The 14,415-nt window shown below is 32.9% G+C and overlaps 1 protein-coding gene across 1 annotated transcript; it reads left to right on the top strand.

Moving 5' to 3' along the window:
* The first annotated feature begins 6,613 nt into the window (after positions 1-6,613).
* LOC107776578 (putative LRR receptor-like serine/threonine-protein kinase At1g74360) lies at positions 6,614-10,561 on the top strand. Its single transcript, XM_016596491.2, has 2 exons — positions 6,614-7,022; positions 7,231-10,561. Exons 1-2 carry the CDS (start codon positions 6,953-6,955, stop codon positions 10,449-10,451), a joined length of 3,291 nt encoding a protein of 1,096 aa, XP_016451977.2. The 5' UTR covers positions 6,614-6,952; the 3' UTR covers positions 10,452-10,561.
* The last annotated feature ends 3,854 nt before the right edge of the window (positions 10,562-14,415 follow it).

Raw genomic sequence — 14,415 nt, forward strand, 5'->3', positions numbered from 1 at the left:
TAATGAAGAGAAAAGCAATGGTTAGCTTTTAAATTCTATATATAAGAAAAGTGTCTTAATTATGTCATAAGATTCAATTTTCATGCCAGTGACAATACACTCATATGCATTAAACACAGTGAACTTTCTAAATAACCTCACTGTTTTATTGCAGCTTTCTTTTGATTCTGATTTATTTAGAGGACGAATATGAGCATAATTCCAAGAACTAAGGCTTTTTATTTTTTAAAAAAGAGCATACTAATTCAATTCAGCAGTTCTTGTTAGCTCATTTTGGCTGAATAAGCCACTTTAGTAATCTAGAAAATGTCTTTTCAAGTAGTGGCTATAATATAACCTAATTAATTAATGATGTCTTTTGTTATTTTATTTATATTTGGTAATGGCCATCAAAAAGAAGAAAAAGGTAACCATGCGTTTCTCCTTTTTAAAACCTTTTCTTATTTCAGCTTTTGGATTGTTCCTTGATGTCCACTCAAGTCTTGAATTTTTGAGCACCAGCAGTTGGAACTTTGACATCACGGATTACATTTTTGGGAAAGAAAAATGGGGAACTCTCCTTCTAACTTCATATTATATTCCATGCATCTTCTACCTTTTTAACTTTTTTCTTTTGTTTTTATTTTTTTCTCTTAGTGACCTGTAGGGTATCCTTGGAGCAACGGTAAAGTTGTCTTCGTGTGACCTATAGATCATGAATTCGAGCCGTAGAAACAGCCATGTATTAATGCTTGCATTAGGATATGTTGTCTATATCACACCCTCTGGGGTCCGGCCCTTCCTCGGTAAAGTTCGTGAACGCGGGATGCCTTGTGCGCCGGGCTGCCCTTTGAGCCGATGGGTTTATCGGAAACAACCTCTCTACCTCTCCAAGTAGAGATAAAATCTGTGTACACACTACTTTCCTCAGACTCCACTTGTGAAACTATACTGGATATGTTTTTATTGTTCTCTTAGTGAGATACGCCTTGGTATAAGGTGAAGGGAAAGATGGTGACAATTACTTACTGAATGCAAGATTATAATTCTATAGGTGAGTTATCACTCAATTAATTTTTATTTTAAATTCCTTGTTTTTTTTGGGGGGGTCTTTTTCTTGAGGTGGAAGAGCTTCGATGAGTGAAGAAAGTTACTTCTGCCATAAGCTACCAACGATCAAATCTATGTATCTTAAGTTTCTCTAATTTTGAACGTGAAAAATGGGCAAGCCAACAACAGGATATATAGTGGAATTTGAACAACGAGAATTCAATTTTAATTTTGCTAGGAATAATTAATACAACATTCAAATTATTCAAAGAGCGTATTTTATTTAATTTCATTTTTGCATGTATATATATCGTTATTCACTATATGTATGCAATCAGTCCATGTGTGTCGGGTCGGAAAGCAATAGCGAGACCAAAGTGAAGTCAGTCAAACAATCAAAATGTGGAGTCTAAGAATTGACCACAACTTTAAATAAAAAGAGAGATTAGACCTTTATTTCTTTTTTATATTTTCGTATGATTTAAATGCATAATGATGCATGGATCTTTCACTTGTTCACACGTGATTTTGAATATAATTTTGTGTGTAACAAGTTGGCTACATTGATAAAATCTGAATTTCCGGCAAAAAACGAAAAAAAAATTACTTGCTTAAGGTCTTAATCATACATGGGCCGTCCTTGAGATTTTTGCCATTAATTCGGGAGAAATTCAAAAATAACCAGATTTACAACTGGTCGTTCAAAAATAGTCCAGTTTTAAAAGTAATCGAAATTTAGCTACTTTTTACGTAAAGATAAATTTGACGAAAACACTGTTCAAAACCCGAAAAATACGCCAGTATATTATACTAGAGTTCCATGATAAGTATGTTGGAACTCCAGCATAATATGATGGAGTTTCAACATAAGTACACTAGAACTCCAGCATAATATATTGGAGTTCCAGCAAGTATAATTGTACAGTATAATATACTGGAGTTTAGTGCACCGGTGCTCCAGTCTCCAGTATATTATACTGGAGTCAGCAAATACCGGTCCAGCATAATATGCTGGAGTTCATACACAGGTGCACCGAAGTCCAATATATTATGCTGGACCTGTCTCTGTTACAGCAAAATAGTGGCTATTTTTCATTGACTTCGTAAATACTGGCTATTTTTGAATGACCAGTCCGAAAACTGGCTATACCGTGCTATTTTTACCATTAATTCTGTGGAATTAGATGGAACTGTGGGAGATTTAGTTTACGAATTAGTTAGTCGTTTATAAGTTAGTGCCAAATCATGGTCAAGTATAAGTCAGCAGAATAGCACGCCAATTATAATATATTCCATAAATTAGTTAACAAGTAAGTTTCATTTTATTCTAATTTATCAACAAAATGCTCGCTGCATTTCATGATATAAGGCGTAATTAAAAATGCAACAAATCTAAAATAAGTATAATATATGATGAAAAATAAGAAAAAAAAAATATATATGTCGCGTCCCAAAAGATAGGGGTATCAATGGTTCGGTTCGACCGGTTATTTTATAAAATTTGTACCATACCAATTTTTCGGTTATTCTATTATATATAACCAAAATTAGACATTTCCAAACCATCCCAATCATGTCGGTTTCTATTCGGTATCGGTACGGTTCGGTTAATTTTCGGTATTTTTTAAATATCGTGTAAAATTTACCAGTAGAAGTAGAATGCAATAGAATATACGTTCTTTTATAGGACTTAGCAAAACTCTCTACACATTCTTTCTGTTTAAAGGGTGATGAATTAAAAAAAAACATGAAAGATGGCTAGAATATAGATCCATCAACTATTCTACAGCAACGTAAAAAACCAAGTAAAAGCAAAGAAAATATAAATCACACGAGTGGAAAGATATTAACCAAGCTGGGACTCAAGAATAAAGTTTTTAGAAGATTAAATATTCAAAAAGATAAATCTAAATTGTATGAAAGGAAACATATTCAATACATTGTATTTTGCTAATAATAATAGCTAGAATGCTTTGTGTCTTGCTAATACAGATATTTGAAATAACTTAGTTTAAGTAGAAGTAGCATAATAGGTTTTAGGAATTAGTATTTTGAGTTTAATTACTTGTTGGCTCGTAACCGTTTTCATAATTTCAAGGCCCAAAGAAAAATTTAATGCTTTATTATTTATAAACTTACTATATAAATATATTTTCCACATATAAAATTTACTCAGTACAGTTTGGTATTTTTTGGTTTATTTTTATAAAATAAAAAATCTACCTTAATTATCGGTACGGTTATAGATTTATATAAAAATCTACGATTTTTTTAAAAGAAACCTAAAAATCGGTTTGGTGCGGTACGGTTCGGTCGGTTTTCAACACCCCTACCAAAAGACCCACTCATGCAGTTGCATTACACTAATCTATCTATAATTAAAAGTAGAAAAAAAAACAATCTCATTAAGCCAAGTAGCATAATTACAAAAAGCCAAGTGGCATTGTAAGATAAAATAAACCACCTTTCTAACTAAAAATATTTTGAATTTTAAATTTTTAATTAATTGGTTATTATATTTGAATTAATAAACATAAATATCTTATGATTATATATAAAAAAAAATATTAAAAAAAATAATTCGAATGAACAATTTCTTTGTTACTATATGATGTATATCCTTTGAGTTTGTATAGATTTTATTATATTTTTGCACACCGTATTAAACAATAAAATATAATTAATATTAAAATAATATGACATGGAATTAGATACCTAGGCGGTATGATTTGAAAATCTTCACCTGATTTGATAATTTTTTCTATTAATTAAGTCAACTCATTAATCACAATCAATGCATGGTTACATTGATTTTTATCAATACCCACGTATTTTTCCTATTAAAAGAATTTGTATACATTAATTATAGATTGTTTGCCAAGTTGGAGAAATCAACTTATTTTGAGAAGTGTTTTTGAAAAAAGTACTTTTGGATAGAATTAGTTTGTGTTTGGCTTATTACTCTGAAAAACACTTTTGAGCAATAATTTGTATTTGGCGAAACTTTTCAGAAAGTGTTCTCAAGTATCAAATTACGAATCAGGACATGAATAGATTTACTTAATAATTAATATTATAAGTAAATAAATAATCTCAAAATTTTGTTATTACAGGAAATAATTAAATATTTTCATTTTATTTAAGTAAAATATGAAAATAAAATTAAAAAGTACTTAATTCTTTTAATATAAATTAAATATATTAAATTCATTCAACAAATATAAAAGCATTCACCCCTAAAGTCATTATATATTAGAAAGCTATCCTAAAAATAAGAAGAAATACTTATACATTAATATCCTAAGTATTAGATTTAACGGTTATTTTGATATATACTATATTTTGTTAAGAGTATTTTAGGTAAGAAGAAAAGTCAAAACTGTTTCTGCTTCTGCTTTTGGGAAGAAGTTACTTTTTTCTGCTTCTCAGAAACTGCTTCTACTTCTTTCCAAAAGCACTTCCCCCCCCCCTCCCCAAAAAAAGCTTCGCCAAACACCTCAAGTTAGGAAAAAAAAAACACTTTTGCCGTCTTAAGAAAGTTGATCAAACAGGCTATTAGTCACTCTTCTTTTGTTTAATATTTTGATTTGGAAATTTGGAGGATGTTTAAGAGTTAAGACAATAAGGATAAACTTGAAGGATCCACTCGTGCGGACATGTCAGTGTCTACTAGTCTGTAATTTCCAAAACGAAGTTAGCTAGTGAAAATGATGTAAAACCATCGTAAATTAATTTTTATCTGCTTAAACAAATACTAATTTTATGAAAGGAACTAACAACCCTAACCACTATTGAAATAAATATATCTTTCCTTTGACCAATTTCCGTCCACGTATCCATCAAGAGAAATCCAACTTTATTTAACATATCCAATTAAAAAAAAATGTCAAGTCAGGTCATGGATTTTTTAAAATTTTGTATTAATTATTATAACATATTGCTGAACCATTTTCTTCTTGTTTCTCACTATTATTGAACAGAAGACTTGGTTTAACCTTTTCTTGATGTTACTTAGAACTTACTCTAGAAGACAATCAAACATTTGCTTTGAATGAGGTTTTATTTTATTTTTCCCTTTCTTTCAAATGTTTTTGTTTGAACATTCAACCAACTAATTAATCAAACAAAATGGCTGTCTTTTTGACATACTTTTTGGCCTTTATGTCATATGCCCAATGCAGGGTTTTTATTGTATTTGTCACTTGTGAGTGTTCCTAATTTTTATGGATATATATATATATATTAATGTTTAGGAAGAAAACTAGGTAAATATTAATGTTTCTCAAGAAATAATAGCTACGCTTTTGGCTAAGAAAGGCCAGGACGAAAAATGAATTAAGAAGAAATACTCAAAAAATAATTTAGTTGAGGATTTTAGTGCCTAGTCAGATCATATAACAAATTTTCTTCCCAAGATTGTATGCATACATTTTTTTTTATTATCATAATAGTGATGTTCCAACTAAACCTATGCACGCATGTTGATTATTTTATAAGCTATATTAATCTCCCACCAGCATAGTTATCTCGTAATAGAACACATGATATATAAAAGTACTAGAATATCAGAGCACATAATGAGGGGTAAAGACTTAACTGAATATTTACACCAAATCATACTCATTTATTATGGTTAAGTGATAATCAAGGTGAAAATTATTTAATTAATTATAATTTAGTGACATTCTTATTTATGCATAATTGTGTTATGTATTGATTGATACGATATAAACCTTTGATGCGGGTAATTATTTACTCATATGATGAAAACCACGTGGTTTTCATATTCAAAAATTTAAATTCCCAGATTTCCGACCGATTCGGTAGGAAATTTTTTTAAAAAAATTACAATATTCAATAATTTTCGACGGATTCCGTCAGAAATCAAATACGAATAAAAAAATTTAATTTTTGATTATTAATTTTATTTGTATTACGACCGATTCAGTCGGTAAATTCCGACCACTTTAGTCAAAAACGTGAAATATTTGGTTGTCTGACCTTTTAAAATTTGCGACCACTTTGGTCGGAAATCACCGACAGAACCGACCAATTTCGGTCGGAAAGTAGTCGGAAATGCGTGATTTCCGATCGAATTCTGACCGTTTTAGCCGTCGAAAATCTGCCATTTTCTAGTAGTGCACACTCGGTCCACATTCTTGTTTGTTCCAATTCAAACAAAAATAGGGGGTAAAAGGTCACCCGTAAAGTTCATAGTGTATAACTGATTTATCCGGACTAATTTAGGGTGCAATTTATGTATTTTCCTAAAAATCTTTCTTCATTTGAAGGTCAGCGCGTCAGCCGCCCTTTTAAGTTGATTCAACAGAGATATTAGTCTAAGGTTTGAAGGGGGGAGCAAAAGTAGAAAATGCGAAATTGGAAAGAAATTAAACTGGTCATTAAGTTCTAGAACTAAACAAATACAATTCCATAGTTATCACATAACATGAACCAGTGCACAAATGGTCAATTTGGGCGGCTTTTTATATATATGGCCATTTCTAAAAGTTCTGGTCCATGAAATTCCAAACCCTCCTCCCTCTTCTTTCCACCAAAAAAAACAATACTATAACTATAGTACACCCACAATAAACACACCATTTTAATATTTAATAATCAAAACACTAAACTACTACAAAAGCAATAGTATTAAATTATTCTAGCGTACGTGCATTTGTCTTAAAAAGTTTGGTTTGGTCCATCTGCAGGCTCTCTGAAATTCAACTACATTTTCCTCATGTTTATTCCTCCTCCCTTAGATATTGTCTCTGAACTACCAAAACCCTTAAAAATTATTTTTGCACAAATTTCTAAACCCCTGACATAACAAGAATTCATCTGTCAACTCTGTGATACAAAAAAGAAAGTACAGAGAAGAGAAATACTGAGTGGAAGAAAACAAGATTGAGTTATATTGATCATGTCAGAAGAGGAATCTGATATTCTTCTTCGTCTTGCATTATTCCACTTCTTGCTACTGATTACTACAGGTTTGTATTCCTTTTAAATCCTTAACTCAGAGCCAGAAAAATTTTCTACTGTTACATCTATGAAAGCAAATATTTTCTATCATAGGCTAATTAAATTAACACGGAGTACTAATAAAAATTATCAAAGATTCTTGCATGTTTAAAATGGTACTACTTATTTTTATAGTAAAATACTAACGTTTCTATTTTTTCTGTTTGTGAATTATAGGAAGGCTAGTTAGTGGAAATTCACTCGAAACAGACAAGCGAGTGTTGCTGAGTTTCAAGTCATTTCTTGAGGAACAAAATCCAATTAATAAAGGATACAAACACACAGAATGGAGTCCAATAGACTCGTCTCCTTGCAATTGGCCTGGAATTGTTTGCGATAATGGAATCAATCGTGTAACTGAAATTCACCTCTCTAACAACAATTTGTCTGGGAAGTTTTTTGATAACTTCTCGGCCATGACAGCGTTGACTTATATTGACCTGTCGACGAATACAATTGGAGGAGCCATTCCTGCAGACTTAGGCCAGTGTCAAAATCTGATATTCTTGAATTTGTCACACAATATTATAGATGGGGAGCTTAATTTGACTGGGTTGAACAAGTTGCAAGTTCTTGATTTGACCATGAATAGGTTTCATGGGGACATCAAGTTAACTTTCCCGGGGATTTGTGACAGTTTGGTGGTTGCAAATATTTCTAATAACAATTTCACTGGTGAGATTGGAAGTACCTTTGATCAGTGCTGGAATCTCAAGTATCTTGATTTGAGCTATAATAACTTGACTGGGGAATTGTCACTTGGTTTTGATAAGCTTATGGAGTTTTCGGTATCTAATAACAAGTTCACTGGCTCTCTGCCTGATTCATTTTTCACTCCAAACTGCAGTTTGCAGGCCTTGGATTTATCAGAAAACGGATTCGTTGGAGGATTGTTGAAAGAGATATTGAATTGTAAAAACTTGGTAGAGTTGAATTTGTTTGGAAATAACTTTTCAGGTCCAATTCCAAGGGAAATTGGATCAGTTATTAATCTTCAGGCACTTTACTTGGGAAGTAACAATTTTTCAAGGGATATTCCAGAGACTCTATTAGGCCTAAGCAACTTGGTATTTCTTGATCTTAGTAGAAACAACTTTAGAGGAGAAATACAAGAAATTTTCGGGCGATTTACACAGGTAAAGTTTCTACTGTTGCATGGTAACTTTTATACTGGAGGCATAGTTTCCTCTGGAATTCCCAACTTAGTGAACCTTTCTCGGTTGGATTTGAGTGATAACCAGTTCTCTGGTCCATTACCAGTTGAACTTTCCAAGATGGAAGGTTTAAAGTTTCTGATTCTTGCATACAACCAGTTTAATGGAAGTATACCGTCAGAATACGGGGATTTTCCAACGCTTCAGGCAGTTGATCTTTCCTCTAACAAGTTAACTGGCGCGATACCTCCTGGTTTGGGAAAGCTAAACTCACTTTTGTGGTTGATGCTTGCTAACAATTCACTGGTCGGTGGAATACCACCCGAGTTGGGAAATTGCAGTAGCTTACTGTGGCTGAATCTTGCAAATAATCAACTTTCAGGGCCAATACCTCCTCAGTTAGCAAGAATTGGCTCAAATCCTATGCCTACTTTCTTGTTGAATAGGAAAAAGGATAAGGTCACTGCTGGCTCGGGGGAGTGCTTCGCTATGAGGAGGTGGATACCAGCTGATTATCCTCCATTTAGCTTTGTATATCCTCTTCTTACAAGGAAGAATTGTAGAAGCTTATGGGATAAATTGCTTAAAGGGTATGGTTTATTTCCAGTGTGTGAGCCTGGTAGTAATGTTCGTTCGAATCAGATATCAGGTTATCTTCAACTCAGCAAGAACAAATTTTCTGGTGGGATCCCTCCTGAAATTGGCAGTATGCTGAATTTCAGTATGCTTCATTTGGGCGTAAATGAATTCTCTGGCACACTTCCTCCAGAGATCGGAAAAATGCAACTAGTAGTGCTTAATGTGTCACAGAACAGAATTTCTGGTGAAATTCCAAGTCAGATTGGATACATTAAGTGCTTGCAGATTCTTGATTTATCCTATAACAATTTCTCTGGTCTATTCCCGGCTAGCTTTAGTAACTTGACTGACCTGAGCAAGTTCAACGTCTCGTACAACCCATACATCTATGGCTCTATACCAGAAAGTGGGCAATTCGCCACATTTGAGAAGTCATCATATCTTGGCGATCCATTGCTTCGCCTCCCACCTTTCATTGACAACTCTACCAATAATGCAATAAACAAGGGTGGAAGTTTCAAAAGGACCACAAAGGTAGGTGCAATCTTGGTATTCTTGGCTCTGGTACTGGCTTTCCTAGTTTGTGGAGTCATGACGCTCATTGTCTGTCTCATCCTAAAATCACCGATAGATACACCAGGATACCTACTGGAGGATTCAAAGGGCCGACATGATCTCCCATCAAGTTCAGGTGCATCCTCACCATGGTTGTGTAATGATGTTAAGGTTATCCGTTTGGATACAACAAGCTTCACATATTCTGATATATTGAAGGCCACAGGTAGATTCTCGAATGATAGAATTATAGGGAAGGGAGGATTCGGGACAGTATATCGCGGAATCTTGCCTGATGGAAGGGAAGTGGCAGTGAAAAAGCTACAAAGGGAGGGATTTGAAGGGGAAAGAGAGTTCAGAGCTGAAATGGAGGTACTAAGTGGAAATGACTTTGGTTGGCATCCGAACCTTGTAACTCTTTATGGATGGTGCCTAAATGGATCAGAGAAATTGTTAGTCTATGAATACATGGAAGGTGGAAGCTTAGATGACATTATCACAGATAGAACCAAGTTCACATGGAAGAGAAGAATTAATGTGGCGATTGATGTAGCGCGTGCTTTACTCTTCTTACACCACGAGTGCTACCCTTGTATTGTTCATAGAGATGTCAAGGCTAGCAATGTGCTACTAGACAAAGACGGTAGGGCAAGAGTCACGGATTTTGGCCTCGCTAGGGTCATGGATGCTGGAGATAGTCATATTAGCACAATGGTTGCTGGCACAGTCGGGTACGTCGCACCAGAATATGGACAGACGTGGCAGGCTACAACAAAAGGCGACGTTTACAGTTATGGAGTGCTGGCAATGGAGTTAGCCACTGGACGGCGTGCTGTAGATGGAGGCGAGGAATGTTTAGTTGAATGGGCGAGACGAGTGATGGGAGACGGAAGGCAAGGATTTACTAGAACCATGATACCAGTTGCTCTTTTGGTATCTGGACTAGCAGAAGGAGCAGAGGAGTTGAGTGGATTGCTTAGGATAGGAATAAGGTGCACTGCTGATAATCCTCATGCTAGACCTAACATGAAGGAAGTATTGGATATGTTGATTACTATTTCTCGAAGCCAAAGATCAGGATCTAGTCGTAGCACTTCTCCTTCATTTTGATGAACTTTTTTGTTTCAACTTACAGCAAAAGTGTCAATAGTTTTACACATTTGTAACATACATAGCACATTCTTCTTGTATACAGTTCTTTTACATTCTTTATTCTGTCACTCTGGTTGTTAAGATCCCATAATTTTTGTGAAGATTATAGAGTTGGAATGTGAATAACTTTTCAAAGGTTTCCTATGGAAAGTTTAAACTTCGCTGGCTTTGGGAGCCTCACATAATATTTTGCTTTAGAGTTTAAGTTTTGTGCATTGATATTAGTAAGAATTTTTATACTAACGGTTTTAAGTTGATTTACAATAACAAGTAACTCTGCATATAATACAGTAATCAGTAAAATAAGTAATAACTTGTTATAACCGATTAAATCCAATTAAATTGTACTTGTAGTGTAAAAGTTCTTTACAGGGTCGATATATAAAAACTCAAATTCTAATGAGGGATGATGATTTTGGACTTGAGCGTGTGTTCGGATCGAGTTTCGGGTCATCCGGGAGCGTTTCGGTGCTCAAATTGAAAGTTGACACCTTGAAGGTTTTAGAGTTTCTTAAATTTGGTTGAAGTAGACTTTGGTGTTAACGATGTCCGTTTGGGATTCGAGCCTAAGAATAGGTTCGTATTGTGATATGTGTTGTGCATAAAATTTGGCGTTGTCCAAGCATGATTCGTCGCGTTCGGAGCTAGTTAAGGAAGTTTGAAGTTCAAAAGTTGATTAATTTGGTTTTAGGGTGCGATTCTTAGTTTCAATGTTATTTTATGTGTTCCGAGGCTTCGAGCAGGTCCGGATTATGGTTATGGACTTATTGGTGCAATTGGACGGGGTCGCGGGTAGCTCGGGTGTGTTTTGGACCACCTGGAGTTAAGTCCAAATTGCAAAAATTGCTGGTGTTGGTTTCCTTCTTCGCGAACGCAGAGGATGTCTTGCATTCGCGGTGAAGAATTTGGTCTGGGGGAGATTCTGTGCTTCACAGGATTAGGTTGTTTTCCAAGAACCTAATGTGTGATGATCACAGTTTCAAAATAGTTCAGAAACCAAGTGTAAGATTCAGTAATGATGGATTAGTTCCTTCTGGAAATGATTATGGGGATGATTATCAACATTAGTATTATCTATTGCGCTGAATCTGTTGTCAGGTGGTCAAATCTTCTAATTGCCATTCTATCTTGTTGTTATTGTCCCGTGTTGAATTATACACTTATCACTTAATCATGGTTATCTGATATACTTTTTACCTTAATTTGTGACTTCTAAAGTTAAATTGTCTTATTTGATGTTAATGTATGGGTCAAAATTTGACTACCAGATGGTTATCAGAAGGAATGGTAAGAGGTCGTCTAAGCCGTGGTCGTACTCACTAAGTGTAATAACAACGAGCACCTCGGCTACCACCGAGACCAAACCGTCAAAAAGCTTGTATGGCAGAGTAAATGTCGTGATACTTGAGGGAGGCGGCGTGAAGTACAATCAATGGATAAAGGCATTCTGGTTAAGGACCGTTGGATAAAAAGAATTTCTAATAATATATATATATATATGAGGTAAAAGGACATGAAAGGGGGCTTTTTTCCTCCCCCGGAAGGGAAAGAAGAGAGGAAAACCATGAAAGGGTTTAGATAGGGAAGACAAATCTATATATTCGTGTTTGCTGAATCAATAAAGTTAGATCTCGTCCTCATCTATGACATTTCATCTTTTCTGTCTTAATCGCTACATCATGGGATAACATGTCAAGAATGTAAGCTTTTCATTCGCATTTGATATCTTATGAAGTTTATCAACTTGATTATCTTTTATTTTCTTATTTGACGTGTTTAGATCTAGAGTTAATTATTCTTGGCTAAAATTTATCCTCTGTTTTCTTCATTAATTAGTTTAACGAAAGGTTTAACACTTTTTGATCAAACAGTTAAGTGTTAGTATTACATCAAGTTTACATAATTATTGCCACACATATAGTAAATGTTACTAACAAATTTTTTGCACAAGATTAACCAATGAGGTCAAATCATGGAATAATCACCGCTTAAAGTTGATCTAGAAGGTTAAGAGGGAATGGCACTAACTGACTACTGAAATGCAGCGGATGCATTGACTTTTCTTATCTACAAACCGTGTTTAAAAATCAAGAAAATTAAGTCTTTATTTTACTTTTCAAAATTTACAATTTTCCCAAGGTAAATTTCCAAGACCTATCACCTAGTTTATGTGCTACTTCTTAATTAATATTTATTTATTTTGTTTAGGTTAGTTAATTTCTTTATTTCATTTTTAAAATCATTTTCGTTTTTCTTTTTTGAAATAAAAAGTGTATTTATTCATTAAAATTCGAACAATATTATTGAAAAATATATAATAAAATTTAAAAAAAATATTTTCAAGAGTAATAAAATATATATCTTCTATTATATTACAAAAAAATTAGCACACAAAAATATTAAACAAGTAATATGCTAATAATCTATCTATATACTATTAAAAGCCAAAGAAAAAGGCACCACATTAGTCCAAGTGATAGCCTAGAAAAAAGACACATGGCATAATTAGGTAATAACAAAGAAATTAGTTATTGACAATTAACTACCTAAATTAACTACTCAAACATGGGTGAGGATTGATTTAGGTTAGTTGATTTCTTTATTTCATTTTTAAAAATTATTTTCTTTTTTCTTTTTTGAAATAAAAAGTGTATTTATTTATTAAAATTCAAACAATATTATTGAGAAAAATATAATAAAATTTAAAATAAAAAAATATTTTCAAAAGTAATAAAATATTTATCTTCTATTTTATTCCAAAAAATTTAGCAGACAAAAATATTAAACAAGTAATATGCTAATAATTTCTATTAACAATATAATTATACTAAACATTGGATAATGTGATAAACAAAAATACAAAACAAAAAAGTTATTTGATGACTATATAAGTCCCTTTAATTTAATCGAGAATTTGTTCATTAAAATTCAGACAATATTTTTGAGTACCATAGAATAAAATTTAAAATAAAAATTATTTCAAGAGTAATTAAATATATATCTTTTATTATATTACAAATACAAAGTAGCAAAGAAAAATATTAAATAAAGTAATATGCTAATAAAAATTTCTATTAACAATGTAATAATACTAAATATTAGATGATATAATAAAGAAAAATATATAACAAAAAAGTTATTCGTTGCGCTGCCTGTATAAGTTCCTTTAGTTTAATAGAGATTTTATTCATTTAAATTTAGATAATATTATTAAGAACACCATAATAAAATTTAAAATAAAAAAATATTTCAACAGTAATAAATTATATATCTTCTCATATATTATAAAACGAAAGCGAGTAGACAAAAATAGCAGACAAAGTAATATATTAATCAAAATTTCTATTAACAATGTAATAATACTAAATATTGGCTAATATAATAAAGAAAAATATGGAAAAAAAAAAGTTATTCATTGACTGTATAAGTACCTTTGATTTAATACAGATTTCATTATTATGTATATCGTATTGACAAACAAGATGACAATTGAAATTTATTAAAGCAATACGATCTAATATGATCAAACAAGCCCGGTCATTTTTTAAATATTGACTGTTGATAACTAGGGATTTTGACGCATTTTATACTCCTTCTTGCTTACGCTTTGATTATGAATTCATACAAAATAGTCCCAAAAGGCTCATAAGTTGTGATTGATTGCAGGTTTGATCAACAAAGTGACAAGATGTCAAAAATCAGCTCAAAAGGAGTGAAACTTGCACAAGTACCAAAGACAAGACAAATTCAGGAAAAAACAGGCCTAGTGTGGCCGCACTACACTTTGTGCGGTCCGCACTAGGGAGATTCAGAGAGCTGGTATTTCAGGCATTAAGGTAGTGCGGCCACAGAAGATTTTGTGTGGTCCGCACTGAAGGCAATGCGGCCGCACTACCATTCTGTGCGGTCCACAGAGCCAAGG

The sequence above is a fragment of the Nicotiana tabacum genome, chromosome 6 (assembly GCF_000715075.1).
Source record: "Nicotiana tabacum cultivar K326 chromosome 6, ASM71507v2, whole genome shotgun sequence".
Lineage (NCBI taxonomy): Eukaryota > Viridiplantae > Streptophyta > Magnoliopsida > Solanales > Solanaceae > Nicotiana > Nicotiana tabacum.

Bases quoted from the DNA above. Each gene is read 5' to 3' on its own strand.
- LOC107776578 (XM_016596491.2), top strand. From the start codon at position 6,953: ATGTCAGAAGAGGAATCTGATATTCTTCTTCGTCTTGCATTATTCCAC. The intron at 7,023-7,230 runs GTTTGTATTCCT...TGTGAATTATAG, and splicing joins CTTGCTACTGATTACTACAG to GAAGGCTAGTTAGTGGAAAT.